Source organism: Hemitrygon akajei, chromosome 14 (assembly GCF_048418815.1).
Source record: "Hemitrygon akajei chromosome 14, sHemAka1.3, whole genome shotgun sequence".
NCBI lineage: Eukaryota > Metazoa > Chordata > Chondrichthyes > Myliobatiformes > Dasyatidae > Hemitrygon > Hemitrygon akajei.
The window spans coordinates 93,421,094-93,448,646 of NC_133137.1; the positions used below are offsets into that span (position 1 = coordinate 93,421,094).

General features: G+C 41.0%; 1 protein-coding gene across 1 annotated transcript in view; it reads left to right on the forward strand.

Annotated features, from left to right (window-relative positions):
- Nucleotides 1-25,751, forward strand: part of fam185a (family with sequence similarity 185 member A) — a 71,318-nt gene extending 45,567 nt beyond the window's left edge. Inside the window, exons 5-8 of the mRNA XM_073066626.1 lie at nucleotides 698-739; nucleotides 10,841-10,936; nucleotides 21,849-21,983; nucleotides 25,054-25,751. Of these exons, the coding sequence (XP_072922727.1) occupies nucleotides 698-739; nucleotides 10,841-10,936; nucleotides 21,849-21,983; nucleotides 25,054-25,169 (389 nt within the window). The 3' untranslated portion in view covers nucleotides 25,170-25,751. The remainder of the gene's footprint in view (nucleotides 1-697; nucleotides 740-10,840; nucleotides 10,937-21,848; nucleotides 21,984-25,053) is intronic.
- Nucleotides 25,752-27,553: the final 1,802 nt, after the last annotated feature.

Below are 27,553 nucleotides of genomic sequence, written 5' to 3' on the forward strand. Positions count from 1 at the left end.
GATGTGCTCAGTGGTTGGGAAGGTTTTACCCATGATGTATTGGGCTGAATGCACTACATTTTGTAGGATTTTTCGCTCAGAGCCATGGTATTCCCATATCAGGCTGCAATGCAGCCTGTCAGCACAATTTTCCACCACACATATATAGAAGTATGTCAAGGTATGGAATATTTGCATGTGGTAAGTTGTTTTGTATATAACAAATTGGATATTATTAAGGATTTAAAGAAAAACTGGCAAATGTTTTAATTTGAACACAGATAAATTTGTTATTTCCTATTTTGTTTTGTAATAATTACTGAACCATTTTTCTTGTTTATGTAACAATTGTCCCCAAATGGAATTTAATATGGTTATCCATATTATAATATGACTATCCATGGTCTTTATAATTTATCAAATATATATTTTTATTAAAATCTTTAATAGATCTGAGGTTTAAATTGTAAATTATAAAGTTTGAATTTGCAAGCTCCCTTTAAATATAATCACTAACTACTGACACAGAATGATTGGTGGTTGCATTGTACCTGAAAGGACAGGCTATTGCCCATGAAGCAGTTGCTACATGTTAGTATTTTTCAGGGAATAGTGTTAAGTTGTCACAAATTATCTGCATTGAGAATAGAATTTTGAATAACTTCATGATAATTTTCTCATTAAAAGATTATTATAAATATGTTTTTATTCTGTGCAGGTAGTGTTACTATTCAGACGGAAGCAGGTGCTGTTACAGTAGGTAAGGAACTCCTTCCTTCGTTTCCTCATACTATTTCCAGTTTATTTAACTCTACCATAACTTTTAATAATGACTACATGATACAACATATTTACTCCAGTGATATGTTCTGTGAAATACCAAACAAATTATTCATCCAAAAATGAACAGCAAAGTCTTTATAAACACAAGAGATTCTACAAATCCTGGAATCTAGAGCAACACACACACAATGCTGGAGGAAATCGGCAGGCTACACAGTGTCTATGAAAGTGAATGAACGGTCAATGTTTCAGGCTGAGACCCTTCTTGAGGACTGGAAAGGAAGAGGGAAGATGCCAGAATAAAAAGATTGGGGTAGGGGAAGAAAGACAGTCTAGAAAGTGATAGGTGAAGCCAGGTGACTGCTAATTAACTTACAACAATGCTGTCAACAATTTGATAATGGTATTTACAATGGATTGAGCAGATTGTTGTCTGAAGGGTTGCAGAATAGACTTCAACAAGTTTGTTTGAAACGGCACTCGCAAATTTTATTTATGTTTTGAAAAACGTTCTTCAAATCACATGCATTACTAGGCTTTAATAGGAGAGATGAGTAGACAATGGCAGAAAGACAAGAAGGAAGGACAACAGAGGAGGTGATAAGCAGGTGAGGAGAAGAGAAGGAGTAAGTTTGGAGCCAGAATCGCCTCCCTCTGGTACCCCTCCTCCTCCCTTTCTCTCATGGTCCACTCTCCTCTCCTGTCAGAGATAAGCATTTTCTTGTCTAATCTATGTTTAGTTATTACATCCTGATTCAACCATGAGGAGATTCCAGCCCTAGATCAGTAACCAGTTATAACAAAATATACCTTTTGCTTCACCCAATCAAAATCCAAACGCTACAAATGTTATTTGTATTCAACAGATCTGTAAGTTAATAGCCACATGTATACTGACCATCTGTGCTCACAGACCTGAAACACTTTACAGCAGAGATGACTTGTTTTGGAAACAAACCTATGGCTCCTTTCATGTCTTTAAAACATAATAGCTCACCCTGCCAGTTCAGATACAGAAACCAGGTCTGTCTTGTTTAATAGAAGAGGACATTTGTTCAACATACCAAGCGCCATAAAAATAATACTCCCAACAAGAGACTAGGAACTGCAGTTTACACTTTTCGGGTTGAAACAGTTCTTTATGCCAAGCTGTGCATAAAAGGGCTGGGCTGCCTTCTCCCTTCCTCTTGCTCCTTATCTGATTGTTGTATGGTTGGCAGCATTAGCTGTCCCTTATGGCAAAGTGTGTGTTACACAAATTGTAAAGCTTGGCACTTTCTCTGCTGGATATTGCAGGGACTATCAGAGCAGTTAGCACAGTAGAAATATTGTTCCAGCACACTTGTGGTTTTCTTCATCGTTTGCTGTGTGCCAGCATAGCTTTTGTAGATGCAAAGCAGATGTGTGTCTGGCATATCATCAGGAGACAGCATGTAACCCTTTGACGTGCCATGATGGCACAAATATAAATAATGCACATATTGCAACTGTATGAAGTCAGCGTGCCTGCTGCTAGGATATTAGGCAATGAAATGTAACTCACTGCCTATGTTGCATATCAGTGGAGTGGCATTCCTTTGAGTTGTAATGCAGCAAGTAGCAAAATTTTTTAGAAACATAGAAAACCTACAGCACAATACAGGCTCTTCGGCCCACAACGTTGTGCCAAACATGTCCCTACCTTAGAAATTACTAGTCTTACATATAGCCCTCTATTTTATTAAGCTCCATGTACCTATCTAAAAGTCTCTTAAAAGACCCTATCATATCCGCCTCCACAACCGTTGCCGGCAGCCCATTCCACGCACTCACCACTCTCTTGAGTAAAAAATTTACCCCTGACATCTCCTCTGTACCTACTCCCCAACACCTTAAACCTGTGTCCTCTTGTGGCAAGCATTTTAGCCCTGGGAAAAAGCCTCTGACTATCCACACGATCAATGACTCTCATCATCTCATATACCTCTGTCAGGTCATCTCTCATCCTCTGTCGCTCCAAGGAGAAAAGGCTGAGTTCACTCAACCTATTCTCATAAGGCATGCTCCCCAATCCAGGCAACATCCTTGTAAATCTCCTCTGCACCCTTTCTATGGCTTCCATGTCCTTCCTGTAGTGAGTCGACCAGAACTGAGCACAGTACTCCAAGTGGGGTCTGACCAGGGTCCTATATAGCTGCAACATTACCTCTCGGCTCCTAAATTCAGTTCCATGATTGATGAAGGCCAATACACCGTACGCCTTCTTAACCACAGAGTCAACCTGCGCAGCTGCTTTGAGCGTGCTATGGACTCGGACCCCAAGATCCCTCTGATCCTCCACACTGCCAAGAGTCTTACCATTAATACTATATTCTGCCATCATATTTGACCTACCAAAATGAACCACTTCACACTTATGAAGAAATCTGCAGATGCTGGAAATTCAAGCAACACACACACAAAATGCTGGTGGAACGCAGCAGGCCAGGCAGCATCTATCAGGAGAAGTGCTGTCGATGTTTCGGGCCAAGACTCTTTGTCAGGACTGACTGAAAGGAAAGAAAGTAAGACATTTGAATGTAGGAGGGGGAGGGGAAAATGCGAAATGATAGGAGAAGACCAGAGGGGGTGGGGTGAAGCTGGGAGCCAGAAAGGTGATTGGCAAAAGGGATACAGAGCTAGAGAAGGGAAAGGATCATGGGACGGGAGGCCTAGGGAGAAAGAAAGGGGGAGGGGAGCACCAGAGGGAGATGGAGAACAGGCAGAGTGATGGGCAGAGAGAGAAAGAAAAAAAGGGAGGGGGTAAAAAAACTAAATATTATCAGGGGTGGGGTAAGAAGGGGAGGAGGGGCATTAACGGAAGTTAGAGAAGTCAATGTTCATACCATCAGGTTGGAGGCTACCCAGCCGGTATATAAGGTGGTGTTCCTCCAACCTGAGTGTCACACTTATCTGGGTTGAACTCCATCTGCCACTTCTCAGCCCAGTTTTGCATCCTATCAATGTCCCGCTGTAAACTCTGACAGCCCTCCACATTATCCACAACACCTCCAAACTTTGTGTCATCAGCAAACTTACTAATCCATCCCTCCACTTGCTCATCCAGGTCATTTATAAAAATCATGAAGAGTAAGGGTCCCAGAACAGATCTGAGGCACTCCACTGGTGACCGACCTCCATGAAGAATATGACCCATCTACAACCACTCTTTGCCTTCTGTGGGCAAGCCAGTTCTGGATCCACAAAGCAATGTCTCCTTGGATGCCATGCCTCTCTACTTTCTCAATAAGCCTTGCATGGGGTATCTTATCAAATGCCTTGCAGAAATCCATATACTCTACATCCACTGCTCTTCCTTCATCAATGTGTTTAGTCACATCCTCAAAAAATTCAATCAGGCTCGTAAGGTATGACCTGCCCTTGACAAAGCCATGCTGACTACTCCTAATCATATTATACCTCTCCAAATGTTCATAAATCCTGCCTCTCAAGATCTTCTCCATCAACTTACCAACCACTGAAGTAAGACTCACTGGTCTATAATTTCCTGGGCTATCTCTACTCTCTTTCTTGAGAGGTTTCCTCTTTCCAGGTTCCCATCCCCTGGAACCTCTCCCGTCCCCATTGATGATGCAAAGATAATCAACAGAGGCTCAGCAATCTCCTCCCTCACCTCCCACAGTAGCCTGGGGTTCATCTCATCCAGTCCCAGCGACTTATCCAACTTGATGCTTTCCAAAAGCTCCAGCACATGCTCTTTCTCAATATCTACATACTCAAGCTTTTCAGTCTGCTGCAAGTCATCACTACAATCACCAAGATCCTTTTTGATTGTGAATACTGAAATAAAGTATTCATTAAATACCTCTGCTATTTCCTCCAGTTCCATACACACTTTCCCACTGTCACCTTTGATAGGTCCTATTCTTTCACATCTTATCCTCTTGCTCTTCACATACTTGTAGAGTGCCTTGGGGTTTTCCTTAATCCTGCTCGCCAAGGCCTTCTCATGGCCCCTTCTGGCTCTTCTAATTTCCTTCTTAAGCTCCTACCTATTAGCCTTATAATCTTCTAGATCTCTAACATTACCTAGCTCTCTGAACCTTCTGTAAGTTTTTCTTTTTTTCTTGACTAGATTTATTACAGCCTTTGTACACCACGGTTCCTGTACCCTACCATAACTTCCCTGTCTCATTGGAATGTACCTATACAGAACTGCACACAAATATCCCCTGAATAATTGCCGCACTTCTTCCGTACTGTTCCCTGAGAACATCTGTTTCCAATTTAAGTCTCCAATTTCCTGCCTAATAGTGTCATTATTCCCCTTACATCATATAACCATATAGCATATAACCATATAACAATTGCAGCATGTAAACAGTCCATCTCGGCCCTTCTAGTCCATGCCGAACGCTTATTCTCACCTAGTCCCACCAACCTGCACTCGGCCCATAACTCTCCATTCCTTTCCTGTCCATATACCTATTCAATTTTACTTTAAATGACAATATCGAACCTGCCTCTCCCACTTCTACTGGAAGCTCGTTCCACACAGCTACCACTCTCTGAGTAAAGAAGTTCCCCCTCGTGTTACCCCTAAACTTTTGCCCCCAACTCTCAACTCATGTCCTCTTGTTTGAATCTCCCCTACTCTCAATGAAAAAAAGCCTATCCACATCAACTCTATCTATCCCCCTCATAATTTTAAATACCTCTATCAAGTAGCCCCCCTCAACCTTCTACGCTCCAAAGAATAAAGACCTAACTTTTTCAACCTTTCTCTGTAACTTGGGTGCTGAAACCCAGGTAACATTCTAATAAATCTTCTCTGTACTCTCTCTATTTTGTTGACATCTTTCCTATAATTCGGTGACCAGAACTGTACACACTACTCCAAATTTGGCCTTACCAATGTCTTGTACAATTTTAACATTACATCCCAACTCCTATACTCAATGCTGTGATTTATAAAGGCCAACATACCAAAAGCTTTCTTCACCACCCTGTCCACATGAGATTCCACCTTCAGGGAACTATGCACCATTATTCCTAGATCACTCTGTTCTACTGCATTTTTCAATGCCCTACCATTTACTATGTATGTCCTATTTTGATTAGTCCTACCAAAATGTAGCACCTCACACTTATCAGCATTAAACTCCATCTGCCATCGTTCAGCCCACTCTTCTAACTGGCCTAAATCTCTCTGCAAGCCTTGAAAACCTACTTCATTATCCACAACGCCACCTATCTTAGTATCATCTGCATACTTACTAATCCAATTTACCACCCCATCATCTAGATCATTAATGTATATGACAAACAACATTGGACCCAGTACAGATCCCTGAGGCACACCACTAGTCACCGGCCTCCAACCTGACAAACAGTTATCCAGCACTACTCTCTGGCATCTCCCATCCAGCCACTATTGAATCCATCTTACTACTTCAGTATTAATTCCTAATGATTGAACCTTCCTAACTAACCTTCCATGTGGAAACTTGTCAAAGGCCTTACTGAAGTCCATATTGACAACATCCACTGCTTTACCCTCATCAACTTTCCTAGTAACCTCTTCAAAAAATTCAATGAGATTTGTCAAACATGACCTTCCATGTACAAATCCACCTTGACTGTTCCTAATCAGACCCTGTCTATCCAGATAATTATATATACCATCTCTAAGAATACTTTCCATTAATTTACCCACCACTGACGTCAAACTTACAGGCCTATAATTGCTAGGTTTACTCTTAGAACCCTTTTTAAACAATGAGCAATATGCCAATCCTCCAGCACCATCCCCATTTCTAATGACATTTGAAATATTTCTGTCAGAGTCCCTGCTATTTCTACACTAACTTCCCTCAAGGTCCTAGAGAATATCCTGTCAGGACCCAGAGACTTATCCACTTTTATATTCCTTAAAAGCGCCAGGACTTCCTCTTCTTTAATCATCATAGTTTCCATAACTTCCCTACTTGTTTCCCTTACCTTACAGAAGTCAATATCCTTCTCCTTAGTGAATACCGAAGAAAATAAATTGTTCAAAATCTCCCCCCATCTCTTTTGGCTCCACACATAGCTGTCCACTCTGATTCTCTGAGGGACCAATTTTATCCCTCACTATCTTTTTGTTATTAATATAACTGTAGAAACCCTTTGGATGTATTTTCACCTTGCCAAAGCAACCTCGTATCTTAGCTTTTCTAATTTCTTTCTTAAGATTCTTTTTACATTCTTTATATTCCTTAAGCACCTTATTTACTCCATGCTGCCTATATTTATTGTAGATATCTCTCTTTTTCCGAACCAATTTTCCAATATCCCTTGAAAACCATGGCTCTCTCAGACTTTTAACCTTTCCTTTCAACCTAACAGGTACATAAAGATTCTGTACCCTCAAAATTCCACCTTTAAATGACCTCCATTTCTCTATTACATCCTTCCCATAAACCAAATTGCCCCAATCCACTCCTTCTAAATCCTTTTGCATCTCCTCAGAGTTAGCCTTTCTCCAATCAAAACTCTCAACCCTGGGTCCAGTCCTATCTTCTCCATAGTTATATTGAAACTAATGGCATTGTGATCACTGGACCCGAAATGCTCCCCAACACATACCTCCGTCACCTGACCTATCTCATTCCCTAACAGGAGATCCAACACTGCCCCTTCTCTAATTGGTACCTCTATCTATTGCTGCAAAAAACTATTCTGCACACATTTTACAAACTCCAAACCATTCAGCCCTTTTACAGTATGGGCTTCCCAGTCTATGTGTGGAAAATTAAAACCTCCCACAATCACAATCTTGTGCTTACTACAAATATCTGCTATCTCCTTACAAATTTGCTCCTCTAATTCTCACTCCCCATTAGGTGGTCTATAATACACCCCTATAAGTGTTACTACACCTTTCCCATTCCTCAATTCCACCCAAATCGCCTCCCTAGATGAGCCCTCTAATCTATCCTGCCAGAGCATCACTTTAATATTTTCACTGACAAGCAATGCAACACCTCCCCCTCTTTACCCTCCAATTTTATCACATCTGAAGCAACAAAATCCAGAAATATTTAGTTGCCAATCACACCCCTCCTGCAACCATGTTTCACTAATAGCTGCAACATCGTATTTCCAGGTATCAATCCATGCTCTAAGCTCATCCACCTTTCTTACAATGCTCCTAATGTTAAAATAAATGCATTTAAGAAATTCTCCACCTCTTACTCTCTGTTTATCACTAATAGTGCAAACAACTATACTATTTTCTTTTTCTTCCTTCTCCCACACATCTGTTCCTACACTCTGGTTCCCCTCCACCCTTGTATCTAGTTTAAATCCACTGGAGCCTCTCTAGCAAACCTACCTGCAAGAATATTTTTCCCCCTCCAGTTCAGATGTAAACCGTCCCACCTTCCCTGGAAAACTGCCCAATTATCTATAAATCTGAAGCCCTCCCTCCTGCACCATGTCTTCAGCCACGTGTTGATCTGTGCTATCTTACTATTTCTAAACCCACTTGCACATGGCACTGGTAGCAATCCTGAGATTGCTATCCTGGAGGTCCTGTCCTTTAACTTGGCGCCTAACTCCCTAAACTCACCTTTCAGGACCTCCTCACTTTTCCTACCCGCGGCATTGCTCCCTACATGGAGCACGACATCCAGCTGCTCACCCTCCCTCTTGAGAATACTGAGAACTCGATCCGAGACATCGTGGACCCTGGCACCAGGGAGGCAACAGACCATTCGGGATTCTCGATCTCTTCCACAGAACCTCTTATCTGTCCCCTAACTGTCACATCCCCTATCACTACTGCTCTCCTCTTTTCCCTCCTTCCCTTCTGAGCTGAATTGTCCAGTCTCAGTGCCAGAGGCGCAACCACTGCAACTTGTCCCTGGTGGGTCGTCCCCACCAACAGTATCCAAAATGGTATACTTATTATTGGTGGGAACGGCCACAGGGGAGCTCTGCTCATTCTGTCCGTTCCCTTTCCGTGTCCTGACAGTCACCCAGCTATGTGTCTCCTGACTCTTAAGGGTAACTATCTCCCTGTAACTCCTGTCTATTTCTACCTCTGCCTCCCGAATGATCTGAAGTTCATCCAGCTCCAGCTCCAATTCCCTAACACGGTTTGTCAGGAGCTGCAGCTGGATGCACCTTTTGCAGGTGTAGTCATCAGGGACAATTGTGCTCGCCCTGACTTCCCACATACTGCATACAGAGCACTCGACTGCCCTAACTGCTGCCTCCATTACCTACTCCTAAGCTAATTAGATTAATTAAAGGAGCTTGCCCAACCTTACCTGATTGAGAGCAAGCTCGTCCTCAGCCTCTGCTCGCCAAAGCCTTCCTACTCTGTCTCCCTCTACCCCATCGCCCACTCCGTTAATCTGTTCGCTTTTTAAACTCTCCCGCTGATTTCAGAGGCCAACTTTCACGCGCTTGCGCAGTCGTGCCCCATTCAAACTGCCGAACATCAATTAAATGCTTTCGTAACTTGTCTATTCCTATCTCTCTCCAATGCTATTGTAAAGGAGGCAGAATTCTGATCACTATCTCCAAAATGCTCTCCCACTGAGAGATCTGACACCTGACCAGGTTCATTTCCCAATACCAGATCAAGTACAGCCTCTCCTCTTGTACGCTTATCTACATATTGTGTCAAGAAACCTTCCTGAACACACCTAACAAACTCCACCCATCTAAACCCCTCGCTCTAGGGAGATGCCAGTCGATATTTGGGAAGTTAATATCTCCCATCATGACAACTCTGTTATTATTACACCTTTCCAGGACCTGTTTCCCTATCTGCTCCTCGATATCCCTGTTACTATTGGGCGGCCTATAAAAAACACCCAGTAAAGTTATTGACCCCTTCCTGTTCCTAACCTCCACCCACAGAGACTCTGTAGACAATCCCTAGATGGCATCCACATTTTCTGCAGCCGTGACACTATCTCTGATCAACAGTGCCATGCCCCCACCTCTTCTGCCTCCCTCCCTGTCCTTTCTGAAACATCTAAAACCCGGTACTTGAAGTAACCATTCCTGTCCCTGAGCCATCCAAGTCTCTGTAATGGCCACCACAGCATCTCTCCAAGTACTGATCCATGCTCTAAGCTCATTCACTTTGTTCACAACACTCCTTGCATTAAAATAGACACATCTCAAACCTTCAGTCTGAGCGCGTCCACTCTCTATTACCTGCCTATCCTCCCTCTCGCGTTGTCTACTTTTTGAGGCAAAAGTATCTTGAGCAATGATCACAGGTGAGATTTAAACAGGAAAGTTGCTTCTTGAGTATCTTGAACTGAAATGGCCTCCAACGAAAAGCTTGGCATCTTATTCCCTTCTTTTTCTTCCTTTCTTGTTCCAATCTGTCTCCTCTCTCATTCTCCTTCTAAAATTGTTTTTCTAGCAATGCTTACATGCCTAGGAGCATCAGAATTATATAGATCCCCTGAAGTCATAAAAAATGTAGCACCATCTGTGATGTCAGTCTCTGTAGACTCTTATAGTTTGAACCAACTGTGGAATGCAGTAAATGTTCATAGATTAATATCGTAGGCAAGAGGAAATCAATAATTAACAAGTAATTTGTGCCCTTTTTTAAATAATGCTGTTGGGAAGGGCTGATCCTTTCTGTTGTTACATATGTGTTTGGGCATGCCAAGTTAAGATTCAAAATAGGAAATAGTTTCAGAAACATAATTTCAGGGAGCTGTATCCCCACAGAAAATTATAGCAGTACTAACTCATTCTTTTTTCTTATATCTGCCCCTATTATCTTCGTTGTGTGGTATGAAACATCTGCAAGCTAGAGAGTTTTTCATAGCCCTCATCTGACTTAAAATGATGCATTGTGCAGCATTCGATGTGTAAATCTTACTGTTTTCCACGTTACTTTGCACTTCCTGTCTCCTGGGACAACATACTCCAAGTGCATTCACAAACTCCAGCTGGCATTCCACTTATGCTAGAGAAGCTCAAGTATTAGAAATAACCTCATAAAGCCATTATTTGCACATGCTTTTGGTCCAAATAAAATGAAATGACAACAACTGAAGTATTAATTGTTTACCCATAGATTCATCTGATGGCAATCTAAAGGCTACCACACAACATGGAGACTTGGATGTTTACATTAGCCAGCTGGGAACTGTGACTCTCCTAACACAAGAAGGTGAGATGCTGCAAAGATATGAAAAGTGCACCTTTAATTTGATCTCCTATCTAGAATCTGGAACATATATAAAAACCAATGGAATTTTCCTTTAGTCATAAGTGCCTGCCAGAATTTTTTATTGGCAAGTGAGTAATCTGATCTCATTAGACAGGAGAAGGAGCTGTGATATTTATGCTTCTGTGCTAAAATTCCTAATGAGTACTCTGGATTTTATTTGAACCTTCCAGCTAGATGACTGAACTTCTTAATGTGCTGTTTTGATGTTTTCACCTCACCAATTGTGGCTACTCTATAAAAGGGAGTGAAGATGGACAGAGTTTGTTTGGGAGAATTGAGTTTGAATATGGGCAATAAATTTTGCTAGTCATGTACATTTAAAGTTGCCTATTAGACAATTTCCCCTACTCTAAAGAAAATAGTGAAGTTACTTACTGGACTTTACAAGTGCTCGTTAAGCAAATATGCCAAATAACCCAATATAGGACTTGTAACTCCCTCAGTGAGGCCCTGGCCATTTCCATTTCCCCTGAAATGCCAGTTAATGCTATTTAGTACAGGCAGTCCCTGGGTTACAAACGAGATCCATTCCTAAGTCTGTCTTTAAGTCGAATTTGTAGGTAAGTCAGAACAGGTACATACGGTTCTTATTTAGCGTCATTAGTCAAATGTTTGTCTTAGTATATATTTTACCTTAATGATACTGCGAAGTGCCCTCGGATTCAGGGAGTGATACACAAGCAAAAGCTTGATCTTGAAATCACCGGATGCGTTACCCCCAAGCAATAACGTTAGCCTATCCTTCGATGCCTTATGCCGTGGTCCACTTTTTTCCTCTTTCGAAATGTAGGTCCTTTCAGGCATTTTTTCCTAAATAAGCCAGTCTCGTCTACATTAAATATTTGGTCTGGCAAATAACCCTCCTGCTCAATAATTTTTTTCAACATTTCAGGAAAATCACTCGCAGCACTTACGTCAGCACCCACTGCTCCACCTTACACTTTAATATTATGTAAATTTGCCCTCACTTTGAAACGATTGAACCCCTACTTGCAAAAAATTCTTCATCACAATCACCTTCGCTTGCTGCACATGCAGCTTTTCAATCATTGAAAAGGCTTCAAGCCTTTTCTCCCACTAAAGTAAGGCTAATAGGCATATTACGCTGATTTTGATCATCTAACCAAATTATCAATAGCCTTTCTATTCCAATAATTAAACCACTGCATTGCTTAGTAATAATTGTAGCTTTCATTGGGGCAGGGCCTTTCACATTCTCCATTATTCTAACTTTATCCGTTATCCTTTTAAATTGTTCCGATCGTTGGCCAACTGTAGCCTAACGCTTTTCCAATGACTGATGGCATTTCACCACTTTCCAATCGCTTTATTATTTCCACTTTATTTTCAGTTGTGATTGTTTTCCCTTTCTTTGATGCATCACCAGCACTTGCATTGGATTTACGCTTTGGAGGCATGGCTACAAGGGTAAATAAGAGAAGCTGAAGCCGCACAATGTTTTTATGAGCGTCACAAAGTAGTGCGTGCGTTCATTATTGCGAACCATTGTATTTAACTAAAATTTTTAATATAATAGGCTTTATGGCAGTCCATTCGTAAGTATGAGTGTCCGTAAGTTGGACGTTCTTAACCTGGGGACTTATTGTAATTAATGTAATGTAAAAGTGTTATTGCTAGTCTATCATAAAAATTAAACCTGATTTCCTTGAGATACAAGTTATTTCTTAGATTTGCTGTCTAGAATGGCAATTAGCAAGTGAGAATCTGGCATGAAATGCAAAGATCCATGTCTTTTCCATTGGTCATAAATTCCTTGCAGGAGTTGTTCACTGGCAATTAAGTAATTTGATCTCATAGGACAGAATATAAGGGTCATGGTGTTTTTGCATGTGTGCTAGAATTCCCACTGAGCATTCCCCCAAGTGAAAAGCCAGCAACACTCTTCTTAAATGGAGTAGCATCTGTTCTACACCACTCCTCCACTCATTCAAATTTGAAGAATGGAAAAGCACTAAAGCAGAATTTCTGAATTTATTTTAAAATCATTTTTTGGGTATGCAGATACAACTGGCAAGGCTGCATTATTGCCAATATCTAATTGCCCTAGAGAAAATGATAGCAAGCTATCTTCTAGTGTAGCAGTTAGGTCATGAATGATGTGCTAGCCCTTTTCAGCGTGTTGTTCAAATTCAATTACATTGCTGTGGGCCTGGAATCACAAATTGCGAAGAAGCATTGCTGCACCTTATTTTGGGGAATGTAGCTGGTCAGGTGGGGATCATGTCAGTGGGGGAGCATTTTTAGAGATAATTGCATTTATTTCAAAGTAGTTTTGGAAAAAAGACATGTTGGACCAGAAATAAAAGTCTTAAGAAAATGCAAATTTCATTAAAATAAGATGGGATCTGGCAGACGGAGGCCAGCAGCATCTTCTTGAAGGTAAATTTACAAATGCACAGTAGGAAGCATTCAAAGGAGTAACAGTGAGTACTCAGGACTGACATATTTCTGTGAGCCAAGGGTGACAAATTCAGGGAACCCTGGATGTTAAGGGTCATTTAGGATCAGATAAAGAGTGAAAAGAAAAGGAAGCATATGGCAGGTGTTATGATACCAGCCCCCTCCTTTGTGAGAATCGCAAGAGCCCTAGTGAAGGGGGTGTGGGGTCAATGACCCAAGAGAGAGAGAGACATGCTGAATAGACACAGGAAATGGGAGAGAGAGAGATGTGCTGAATACCGCGTTCCACCGGGATGCAGACTAAAGCGACCTTGACTATTGTCTCATGAAGACCACGTGTAAAGCCCTCGGGCAAAGTGGGCTGGTTGAGAGAGAGATTGACACCTGCGATCCCGTGAGGAAGTATAAAGGAGGGTCTGGGGGGGGGGGGACCCCTCCAGACGCACCAAGGAGACACGATAGCGATCCCGTCGTAGCGGGAAGCCACTTTGAAGGAAGCCACGTGCGTTAGATTCCGAATCGGGAGTCTGTGGCTGGAATCACGGAAAATCGCTTTTAACTAACAACAGGAAAGCCGGCTCCCCTGATTCCACGGTTTTGCTTCGTAAGGACCCGGGCAAGTGTTCCTTTCCTCACCAATCTCTCTCTCTCTCTCTCTCTCTCCAACACGGGAAACCCAGCGGTTCCCAAAAGGCTGAAGCCTGCTGACTTTTGAATGACTGTTATATTTCCAAATGGACAAGATATTATCCCCTAGACAACGATAGAGCTTATTTCTGATTGATCATTACTATACCTGTGCTTTAGATTGAGTATTGACGACGTATGTTATCAAAATGTTTGTATTAACCTTCCTTTTGTGCCCCTTTATAAATAAAAACGTTTAAAAATGGTACCATCAGACTTCAGTGGACCTCTCTATCTTTGCTGGTAAGTGATCCAGTTACGGAATACGTAACACAGGTATAGAGAATTAACGATAGGAGGACTGTTAAAAGTTTTAAAAGTCTAGGGAGGCACTTAATTAGCAAGAAAGAAATTTCAGGAAATTTTTTATTGTAAAAATTTAAAGTAAATCTGAAGGTGTTGTATAAGAGTAAAAGAGTAACTAGGCAAACAGTAGAGCCCATTAAGGCAATCTGCATGTAAAACCAGAACAAATAGCTGAGGTTCTAAGAATTCAGCAAAGTGAAAGGTGAAATTCTAGTACAAGTCTCCACAAATGATACCTAAGTAGGCTTAAAGGTAGTTATGTTCCCAACACTAGATGAGATCCCAGGCTGCTCTGGGAAGCAAAGAGAGAGACTTCAGTCTTAGCTGGAAACAAGTGAGGTACCTGATGACTGGAGTTCAGCAGTGTGGTTGATCTTTGCAAGGAGAGCTGCAGAGAAAAGCTGGCAATTACAGACCTAGTAGCCTAACATCAATAGGGAAATTATTGGTAATTATTTTGAGGGACAAGATTGACGATCACTTGGAAAGGCAAGGACTAATCGAGGATAGCCAGCATGGCTTTGTCAAAGGAAGATACTGTCTGACCAGTCTAAGTGAATGTTTTCAAGAGAATAACAATTTTATTAATGGGAGGGCAGTAGATGTGGTTTACGTGGATTTCAGTAAGGCCTTTGACAGTGAGGCTGGCCCAAAAGGTTAGGGCCCATGCGATCCAGACCAAATAAGTAAATTGGATTTAAAAATTGGCTTGGCAATAGTGATGTTGAGGGATGATTTTGTAATTAGATGTGACCAGTGGTGCCTTGCAGGGATCGATGCTGGGAACCTTGTTGTTTGCAATATATGTGAATGATGTGGATGTGGGAAGCATGATCAATAAGTTCTCAGATGACACAAAAGTTGGTGGAGTGATTGATAATTTGGAGAGTGGTTATAAGCTACAAACGTATATGGTGATGTCAATATGTTGGTGAAAATAGACTGAGAAATGGCGGATGGAGTTTAATCCAGGTGTGAGATCATACACCATAAATCAGGGGTCACCAACCTTTTTTGCATCATGGGCCGGCTTAATATTGACAATATTCTTGCGGACCGGCCAACGAGGGCGGGGGGGGGGGGGTTAATCACGACCAGAATATAGCTGATAAGTCAACTATAAGTCACTTATAAGTGGCTAATACACTCAATTTCATTTCTAAAAGGGTTTATCTAATGAATTTAATATTAAACACACAGCGCATATTTTCCTCGCATGAATATAGTGATAAGTCAGTTATAACTCACTTATAAGTCAATAGCATCATAACATTTTAAGTAACATTTGGATATTAAACACACAGCGCATATTTTCCTTGTATGAACATATACAATCATTGCAACACACCAGTGAGAGGACAGGGTAAGGGCTGGAGGTCCCCGTACTGGGGCTGTGGCAATCACAGTCCGGAGAGAGCGGCCGACAAAAGTTTGGCTCAAGGGATGACTTTCAGTGGATCGCAGAGAGGTAGCTGCTCTGCTACTTACGAAACCCTGAGCCCGAATTAGGTTGTCTGCGAATATTTTAGCACTGGGTTCCCCACAGACATTAGGTGTTCTAAACAGGTTTAGAGGCGGCGCCCATCTGTCCGTGCTCCAAGCCAGTATCAACGGCACTTCTCACCGGCTGCACGAGGCGGCCGGTTACCCAAGGCCAACTAGTGATCCCTGGTGCTAAGTTATCACTGCATCTAGGCGACTGATGACGTCACATGGGTAATGAATTTGCGTGTGTAATGACCTCGTGTGTGTTCAAGTTCAGCAGTGGGTGTGACAGGGAATGAGGAAAGGTGCAGCTGACTCATATCATTTCATATCACCAAATCATATTGTTTCCTTGTGGTCCGGTAGCACATGCTTTAAAGGCCGGTGGTTGGGGACCACTGCCATAAGTAATAGGATCCTAGGGAGGATTGAGGATCTGAGGGACCTAGGTGTACACTTTTAATGATCCTTGAAAGTGGCAGTGCAGGTAGATAATGTTGTTAAGAAGGCATATGGGACCTGGTTTTCATTTGGGGTATTGAATTCAAGAGTTGGGAGGTTATGTTCCATCTCCATAAAACCTTAGTCTGACCTCAGATGGAGTAATAAGTGCAGTTCTGTTCATCACACCAAAGGAAAGATGTGACAGTGCTGGAGAGAGTGCAGATGAGCTGAACCAGGATGGTTCATAGTATGTCTGGTACATAGTATTTTAGTTATGAGGAGAGAGTGGACAAAGATAGGTTGATGTCCCTGGGGAGAGGAGGTTAAAGGGTACATCCACAATGATGAAGTGTTTTGTGAGGTTAATGATGAAACTTACTAACTCTTGCCTGAGAAGTGACTTGGATCCGCTCCAGTTTGCCTATTGAAGCAACGAGTCCACAGCAGAAGCCATCTCATTGTCTCTTCACTCAACCCTGGAACATCTAAACAGCAAATATGCATACATCAAGATGTTCTCTATCAACAACAGTTCAGCATTCAATACCATCATCCCCTCAAAATAATCAGTAAGCTTCAAGACCTTCACTTCAATACCTTCTTGTGCAATTGGATCCTTGGTTTCCTCACTTGCAGACCCCAGTCAGTTCAGATTGGCAACAACATCTTCGCTGGAGTCTCCATCAGAACGGGTGCTCTACAAGGCTGTGTGCTTAGTGCCCTGTTCTACTCACTTTACACATATGACTGGGTGGCTAAACACAGCTCCTATGCCATACTCAAGTTTGCTGTTGACCCGACTGAATCAAAGGTGGTGTTGAATCAGCATATAGAAGGGAGAATGAAAACCTAGCTGAGTTGTGCCAGAACACCAACCTCTTACTCAGTGTCAGTGAGACCAAGGAGCTGATTATTTAATTCAGGAGGAGGAAACTAGAGGTCCATGAGCCAGTCCTCATCAGAGGTGAAGAGGGTCAGCAACTTTAAATTCCTCGGTGTTATTATTTCAGAGGACCTGTCCTGCATGTAAATGCAATTACAAAGAAAGCACGACACACCTCTTCATCCTTAGGAGTTTGCGGAGATTCAGCGTGACATCTAAAACTTTGATAACCTTCTATAGATGAATGGTAGAGAGTAAATTGACTGGGTTGCATCACAGCCTGTAATGGAAACACCAATGCCCTTGAATAGAAAATCCTACAAAAGGTAGTGGATACAACCCAGACCATCACAGGTAAAGCCACCTGGGTTACTGCAGGAAAGCAGCATCTATCATCAGGGATCCCTACCTCCCAGCTCACGCTCTCTTCTTGTGGCTGCCATCAGAAGGAAGGTACAGGGCCTCAGGTCTTACACCATGTTCAGGAATAGTTATCACCACCTGAGCAAAAGGGGATAACTTCACTCAACTTCACTTTATCATTGAAATGTTCCCACAACCTATGGACTCCCTTTCAAGGACATGTTCTCAATTTTTATTGCTTGCTTGCTTGCTTGCTTATTTATTTAATTTATTATCTCTTTCTTTTGGATTTGCACAGTTAGTGTCTTTTGCACATTGGTGAATGCTCTAGTTGGTGTAGTTTTTCATTGATTGTATTATATAAATCTATTATGTTTTTATTGAGTATGCCCACAAGAAAATCAATATCAGGTTTATATATGGTGACATAATGCACTTTGATAATAAATTTACCTTGAACTTTGATTGAGGTATATAAAATTGAGGGGTATAGATAGGGTAAACTGCTGAAGCTTGTAGCCCATGTCAGAAGTAGAAAAAGTTATAGGACCTTCAGAGTAAGAGAAGGCATTAGGATAAGAGGCAAGAGATTTAAAGGGGATCTGAGGGGGACATTTTCATCCAGACTGTGGTGAGTACCTGGAATATATTAGAGAGTAGTTGAAGCAAGTTTACTAATGGCATTTAAGAAGAGAAATTATAATGTGTGTTAATAGTGATGAAGATTGGCTTTAGTGGATCAAGTAGATTTGACTTTTAGGCTGCAGTCGGCTATTTAGGCACCACTCTCCCAGGTGCTACTCATCAAAAATGAAGGTTAATTTCTGCTGTCCTAATCTGTAATATCTGGAGAGTCACAAATATTTATAAAGCAGATATGGGTGAAGGCAGTGATTAAACTAGCAACCCAGGAACACAGAAATTCAGACCAGTAAACCAGAGATGTGGGTTCATCGCCTGTCCGAGCAGTGTTGTAATCTAATTTCAATTAAAAATAAACTGAGATGTTGGAAAAAATCTGGTAATTTGTAATAATGACCATAGACCACTGGATTGTCTGTGTTGAGCTGAATTTATCTTTAGTGAAGAACAGGAGTAGACACCAGTAGTCTCCCTAAAGCCCTGTTCAAATGCAGTAAAACATTACTTTGTATTTCCCTGAAGATTCTCTGGGGATGGACACTTGGCGTTGTGTCTTTTGAGCAAAACCATTAATATAGGTTATGAGTAATCCAGGGCCCAGCAGTGATCCTCTTGACATCAGCTTGCCAGGCTGAAACAGACACATATATCCCTACTTTTTATTTGTCTTTTTTGCAATCCACTTTCAAGCTATGAGCTCCCATTTTTGGTAACTTTTTACAACATTTTACATGATTTTTTAAAATCAAACATCTACTGAAAATGCAAACATACGGCATACTTACTCGCCCTGCCAGTTACCTCTGTAATCTCAAAAACATTTGTCTGATTAGTTTCCTTTCATGAGCTCAGGTTGTTGATCCTGATATCATTATCATGACCCTGATATCATGGTTACCTAAGGGCCCTGATGTATCATTATTAAAGTCTCTAACATTTTCTTGACAACAGAAAAATAGGCCTTAACCTCTGTCCAATATCAAAAGATCCTTATTTTCTCACATTTCATGAAAAATAAGGTTACATTTTCTAATTGCTTGGATTGTTACAGAAGATCATCACTAACATAGCCATTATTTCTTCAGCCAGCTTTTTAGAGATCTGGAGAGGCAGGATGTCAGGCAATTTGTTTGTTCACTCAATTTCTCTGCTGCTCTTTCTACCAACTGTGAAAATTTAACACCACTAAAATTCAAGATCGTGCAGTTTTGGAATGTTTCATGTTCATATTTTTTTGTTATGGTCGTGATAAATTAAGCGATATGTTTAGTTACTCCTTGCTGAGGCGTAACAGCCAGCTTTGGCAATGCAAGGTTTGGATGCAACTGAATGTTGTGTTAAGAGCAAGGAATATTTGAAACACAGTCTGTTACTTTTGAAGAGGTTAAGGTCTAATCTCTGCTTAGAAATAGAATTGGACTCCATTCCCATTAGGTTTTAAACTTTGATGAGAAACTTGTCAGTTTTGAGTTCTGAAGGGTTGAAAAAGGGTATGGAAGATTTTAAAATTCCGAACTAAAGATTAATACCTCTTGTATGGTTATAAAGAAACAGTGAAAATGTTCAACATGCAAAGCTTGAGCTTATGTGATTAAAATGAGCCCAAGTGCCAGTTCCCAATTCTGCTTTTTGGCAGCATGCCTTCTGGCTGTGGATTGTGCTTGGGAATTAGGTGAGCAGGCTCCACTACACTCTCGATTCCACAAGAAGAAAAAATTGGTTTGTTTTCTTAAGCTGTGTTTCTTGAATCTGCTGGTCTGTGGCTGGAGAAGTTGCAATGAGATGTGAAATTCCTGGAACCTGACTCAAATATTAGGGTGCAGTGGTGAATTGAATAATGCTGAGATACATCCTAGAATGTGCTGGGACACATCAACTGTAATGTAACCTGGGTTATTGGTTCTTTTGGGTCGTTCAGTATCAGACACCCTCACCTAGGTGTCCCAGCCAGAATTGATCAGGCCCTGGCTGATGTCCCAGCAGCATTGGTGTACGGGTCACACCTCTTGATCCATAGCCATCTGGAGGCTTGCTCAGCTGTCTCTGTGACAGTCCTGATTGTTCTTTGCTGCCCAAGGAGAGAGAAGGTTCTGCACAGGGAGCAGCCAGCAAAACCACTACGTCCCACCTCTATAGGTTTGCATCATGCCCTCCATCCCTGTCTCTGGCACTGCTCCTAGTATTTGGCTAACATACATTTGAACACTTCCTCAGTCTGGTCTTCCCAAGACACTGTCAGTTCTACCACAACCACCTGCTTCAAGGTTTCTAACAGAATGACCCTGTCAGGCCTCAGTAATGGTGATGAAATGAAGTCAGGAAACTTTAAGTGCTTGCCAAGATTGACTTTCAATTCCCAGTCAGATGGCATGGCGAGCAAGCCTGCTGGTGATCTGGGCTGAGGCTGTGGTTGGTCTTCAGCTTTGACAAAAGCTATGGGTTTTCTGGGTTGGCAGAGATGCCTACTTTGTTAATAGCTGAGGAGGTACTTTCTGCCGTTCCCTTCTACACCTGGTCATGGCACCAGCATCCTTCTCCCAGGGCTTTTGGGCAGCTGCTGGGGATGTGTTCCAGGGTGCCTCTGCCAGGGCAGAATGGACATGATGGTGTCCCAGGCAAAAAGGTTTACTGGACTAGGCAGGTCATCATACACAGCCTAAATTATGAACTTAATGCACTGGGATACTGCCTGTTGGACCAGGAGATCTTCTGCTTTGAAGCCCCATCTGCCTCATTCCTACCATTCTAGTGTGTGCATTTCCTCGACAGTTCTTGCACCTCTTCCTGCACCTGGGCGTGTTGAAGGAAAGCTGTTCACTCCACCTGACCAGACGCCACTGTCCCTATCAGATCCCTGTGACTCAACCATCTCCACTGCATCCCTGGCCTTCCATTTCCTGCCTGTCTGGACCTCAATGCCTGCTGACAAGACTGGAATCTCAGTACAGCAGTAATTCTCTTGTACAAGACATCATGAGCTCCTTGTTCAGGCTGCTGAAGGGAAGCTTCAGTTTATTCCTCTTCCCATAAACAGCAGTGCTACTCAGGCTACATGGGAGACCCAGCCATCTTCGAAGGTAGGCATTGGTCTTTCTTCCAAGAGCCTCAACTGTTGACATGGCATGGATTAACTATTCGATAAGTTTGTTGAAGCAGTTGGAAATCTAATATATTATAAAAACAATGTGCTGAAACTTGAGGCAACATCTAAAGAGAAAGAAAGAAGTAAATATGTTAAATAACAAAGCTCAACCACTATAGAATATTTTTGTAATTCAAATTTCCAGTATTTGCAATTTACTTTGTTTTATCTACAAGACATTTACTAAGAAGTATTTCTACTGTTCCAAGGTTCACTTTATGTGAGTTTAGAAACCATTTCCCTCATTGTATGTTCCTTGCAATAAATCTTTTAACTTCTCGCTGAAAGAAAGAATCTGCAGTTGCTGGCGTAATGCCTTCTTTAAGCTTGATAGAGTACTTCTGGCTGGAAATACACAGATTTTTTTGGATTTGGTACTGGTTCATGTGGACTGGATATAACTTTTTGTTAAGAAGACTTAATGGAAAAGAATATAATTAGGTTTTCATATTTACCAAAAGTCATCTTTCTCTTTACAGGATCTATCACACTAAAAGTGCCCAAAGCCCTAAGAGCTAAACTCCAATTATCAGGGGCTATGGTTAAAATCAGTCCTGAGCTTAACTTGCAGGACATAGACAGCAGCACAGAACAAGATCACCAAACTATTCAAGGTAAGATCTAATTTCAGGACAATTCTTGTGAAGTTGTCCTGAAATTTTGTAAAAATCCTTTTTTATACAGTATATGAATTTATTTTCAATTGCCCTCTCTATCCTTTGCAAGACTAGCATGTAAAACAAAAACTACTCTATGCTGCGGTGAAATATGAGAAATCCATCTCATTTAGGTTATGAAAAACTACTTATTAGTTTTGGTGTATTATGTTAGTTTCAGAAGTAGTGCAAGTCTTAAGTAGATTACAATAATCTTTTTCAAAAATAACTGTTATTTAGTCTTAGTCAAATTTATTTTTGATCTTTTCAAAAATGTTTAAACAATTCTATCATGAAAGTAGGTAGTGACAATGGGCAATTTTAACTTTCCACCTATTGTTTGGGCCTCCCATACTATAGTGAGACTGGATAGGATAGAGTTTGTGAAATGTGCTCAAGAAAGTTTCCTTAATCATTATGTAGAGGTCCAGCTAGACAAAGTGTGATATTAGATCTCCCCTTAGGAAATAAGACAAGGCAGGTGACAGAAGTATGTGTAGGGAACTCATTGGATCTAGTGATCATAATTTCAATAATTTCAAGATAATTATGGGGAAGAATAGGACTTGTCCTCAGGTTGAAATTCAAAATTGTAGTAAGGAAAATTTTGACGGTATCAGAAGAGAGCTGGCTGGCAAGGAATGCTTGTTAAGCGGAAGGGCTTCAAAAGTGAAATATTGAGAGTACAGAATCTGTATATTTAGGGATCTGTGGTTATTGAGGGATATTGATGCCCTGGTTTAAAAAAAAGGAGGTACAGTGGCATGCAAAAGTTTGACACCCCTGGTCAAAATTTCTGTTACTGTGAATAGCTAGGTGAGTAAAAGATGACCTGATTTCCAAAGGGCATTGTTAAAGATGACACATTTCTTTAATATTTCAAGCAAGATTACTTTTTTATTTCCATCTTTTACAGTTTCAAAATAACAAAAAAGGAAAAGGGCCTGAAGCAAAAGTTTGGGCACCCTGCATGGTCAGTGGGAGGGATCATAAATGATTTATTTTTACTCTGTTTACTCAGGAGACCCACGCAGAGACTATAGAACTGAGGCATAAAGGTAGTGAGCTCATGGGCCCAATCTAGGTGATAGAAGAAGAGGTGCTAGCTGCCTTGAGGCAATTTAATGTGGATAAATCCCCAGGGCCTGACAGGAGGACCCCTCGTACCTTATTGGAGGCTAGCGCAGAAACGGCAGGGACCCTGGCAGGTTACTTAAAACATCCTTAGCCATGGGTGAGGTGCTGAAGAACACTATGGCTAGTGTTTTTCAAGAGTAGCTTATGAATAAGCTGTAAAATTCTAAGGGACAGAGTATATATGATAAGAAAGACAGGACCTAATTAAGGTTAGACGACATGACCTTGTGTATAGTAGATCATGTGTAACCAGTCTTATAGAGCCTTTCAAGAGGTTGCTAAGGAACTTTATGAAAGAAAGGTGGTGGGCGTTGCCTACATGGACTTGAGCCAGACCTTTGACAGAGTCCCACATGGGAGACTGATCCAGAAGGTTAAGTTGCCTAGCATTTAGGAGGAAATAGTCAATGGGATCCAACACTGGCTGAATGGGAGAAGCCAGAAAGTGGTAGGAGATGGTTGTCTCTCTGACTGAAGGCTGGTGACTAATGGGATGAGTGCTACGTCCGTTGCTGGCTATTATCTATATGAATCATTTAGATGATAATGTGGTAAACTGGATTAGCAAATTTATGGCTGACACCAAGATTGGGGACATGGCAGAAATAAGGAAGACTGAGAAAAATGAGGAAGAAACACAGGGACCTGGAAATACACATCCATAATTCCTTGGAAGTGTTGTCACAGGAAGATAGTTCAAAGTACATTTATTATCGAAGTATGTTATGTATAGTACATACAACATTAAGATTCATGTCCTTTCAGGCAGACACAAAACAAACCCAATTAATGGGTTCAATTTAATGGAATCCATTAAAAAAGACCATCAGACATTCAATGTGCAAAAAAAATACAAACAATAAAGAGTAAGCAAATAACATTCAGAACTAAAGTTCATGAAAGTGAGTCCAAAGCCATAAAGTCAATTCATCACTGCAGCTGGTCTAGGAGCCTGCTCGTTGCAGGCCACAGCCTCAGTTCAGCTCAGAGATGAATAAACCTTGCTGAGCAGCGAGCTGAACACTGGACCGTCCATCGCATCTGGCCCTGTGACACTGACCTTTTCAATCTGACCTGCTGCATAAATCAGTCAAATCTTGGCTCATCCCTTGCTCTCAGACCTGGGCCCTGCTACTTTGTTATGCTCTTGGGTCTGGGCCCTGCCACTTTTATTCAGTCGTACCTGACCTTTACAATCTGACCCAGTGCTGAAGTTGGCCTAACATCGTACTGTCTCCCACTCTTGGGCCCAGGCCCTGCTGCCTCAGCTCACCTTGTCTCAGATCTGCCGCTTCGAATCAGCTCCAAGCCCATTCCTGCAATGGCCAAACACTGGCTCATTCCTCGCTATCGAGCCTGCATCCCACTGGCTCAATTTTTCACATATATGCCGTGCCACAACCATCCTGCACCTTTGAGACTTCAGTTCACATCGCAAAAATGCCAAGTTGTACAGGCAATTTAAAAGCTCAACTCTGAAAGGGAAGCTACAGGCTATTGATTGCAGTAATCTTTGTCCAAAAAAGGTGTGATTAATATAGATAATAGTTCTGTTTGCTTCAGCAAGGCGTCACTGTTTTACCAGTTTACCACCTTGAACTGGAAGATTTTAAGAGAGCTTTTGGCACATTAGCCTTCATAAATCAAAATACTGAGTACAGGGGTTGAGATGTTATATTGAAATTATGCAAGACATTGGTGAGGCTGAAGGTCAAAGGTTCAAATTTCTTCCTAGTTTACATAGTTTGGACAGGAACAGAAAAAATTGGAAACATTTATAACTGAATAATTAGTAATACAGAAGTGATGAGGTGTCAGTGCAAATGTGATTTGTAAGGTAAAATTAATAAGTTATTTTAGTAACCAATTCACTTTCCCTGTGGGATTTCAGGTTTTCTGAATGGTAGAGGAGAAGGTGCACATGTAATCGAGGCTCACACAGTGCGTGGAATGCTGAACATAAAAAGCCAAAGTTGGATTGAGTCTATTAAACTGAATCCTTCGTAATTTCTTGTACTTCAACTTTCAGAATTCGTTTTTTATTGCAATTTTTGTATCAATGCCAGCTTTCTGTGTATTCAGGTTCATTAATTTTTATTTTTATTTGCAGTTTAAAATAATTAAGTCTGTTCTGTCATTTTAGTGCTGTTTAAAACCTGCCTGTAACTGGTTTATTAATTAACATGTGCTTGTTTACATATTTCAACTTATATCATTTTAATTTTTTGTAGTAAGCATGAATAAAATGTTTAACCAGGCAATAGTTAGGAAATGGAGTGGTCACAACCACTTAAGTGAAATTGCAATCCTGGACATGTATTGTCCTTTTTCAGTCACTTTCAGTAATAAGTGTGTACATAGACAAAGAATATTGAGGAGCAATATTTTCTGTGTTACAGATAAATTTATGTAATTTTATCCTGAGAAACTTGTTTAATCATCTGTGAAAGCTATAGTCATAGTTAGTAATCACTCCAATGTATTTGAGCTTTACTGATATTTGTAAAAATTGAATACCCAAATGATATTTGCCTTTAAAAAAAAACAAGACATTATTGATCATCATTAAAAAACCTGAGTTAAAACTAAGTATGTTCACAAGTTACAAGTTATGAAGAGCCTTCAATGCATAACGTCTGTTTGCAACACAAAACAACAGATACATAGTTCGGACATGTTGATGAGGTAGTGATTAATTTGCTGGATAAGTAATCCAGGAATTCAGGAAGAAAACCAGCTAGTGTTAATAATGATGATCATATGATTGTTGTAGAGTCCCATCTCATTTACTAATGACCTGAGTGTGTTGGGGGAGAAGCCATTTAAGAATCAATTACTAATGAAACATTAAAACAGAGAAATAATAAAACTCTCAACAGTTTTGAATGAAAGTCACCTGGCTTTGACTTGAGCACAAAATTTGGGCACAGTTACTCTTAGCCCAGTCAACCTTGCAAACTTGAATTCATAAACATTTTGGACTTGTGTCTAAATTGGAAGTGTTACCCTGGAGACAAGTCAAACAATCGCCTGACATCTAGTTACAGACTCCTCTTTCACATACCTGGGTATGTTCTGTCACATTGGCAAGAGACACCAGAGGTGGCAGAAGAGTGACAAGCAGGCAAAAGGAAACAGGTCTGGAACTTCTCAACATTGTCTCCCAACCTTTTAAAATCATAGGTCAACCATGTGACAAAGAAAAACACCTCCTAATTGCAACCAACCATTAGATCTTAGCTTCTGAAGCACATTCCTCTGAGTTGAACTGGAAGTAGCAAGAGCAGACAGGTGCTGAACTTTCACAAGTATTAGCTTCACAATAAAATAGGTGTAAGTCTGCATTTACAGCAGATAACTTGATAACTCGAACTTGTCCTATGTGTAGCAGATGGATTTATCCATAATAGCCTTGATACAAGTAACCACTGTACAGACCCTGAGAAGGTAAAGTCTTTGTGCTGAAGATGTCCTCTTATATGGCCCAGCAATCATGTTTAGATCAGATTCTTAACTGATCTGGCATTTGAACATTGGACATCCACGACACACAGTGGACCATCAGGAACAGCAGAAATAGTCTGTAATATGTGCCTCACTTCCATTATTGGGGATAAATATTAGTTCTTTAAGGAGTTCAAAATTGCATATTAGGAGCAGCACTAAGCACACTTAAATGAGCTGGCAATTTGGTGATATTGCAATACAGGACTTCCTGCACACTGAACAAGGCTAAGTGATCTTAGAACAAATAGATGTGATTGAAGCTTCTGTATCTAGTTGTAAATGATGATGGGAATGTAAGTGACTAATGAGGTGGAGACTTCAAAAATACCCTCATCCTCAACAATAGGAATGATTAAGGATATGTGCAACCATGTTAAGCTGGAAGTGCTGAGTGAATGATCCATTTCAGCATAATTCTGAGATCCCCACCATCCCTCATGTCAATCCTTTAACATTTTTATTTACTCTTGTGTCATTTCACAGCCATAAGTCAATTTACGAGAATAAGATAGGATATCTGCTTGAATGGTGTCTCAGCAACAATCTTTTGCATAATGTAGGTAAAAGCTAAAGAGCTGATTGTAGATTTCAGGAAAGGGCAAGAGGATGAGGATGAGCATGTGCCAGTCTACATTGGAGGACTGACGGTGGCGAAAGACAGTAGCTTTAAAATTCCTGGATGTTAACCTGTCTTGGGCCCAGCACATAAATGCAATCAGAAGGAAAGCTTGCTAATTACTTTCTTAGAAGGTTAAGGAGGTTTGGTTTGTCACTGAACACTCTAACAAGCATTTACAAATGTACTGTTGAAAGTATCCTGACTGATTGAACCATGGTCTGATACAGCAATTCAAATATGCAGGAATGTAATAAGCTGCAGAAAA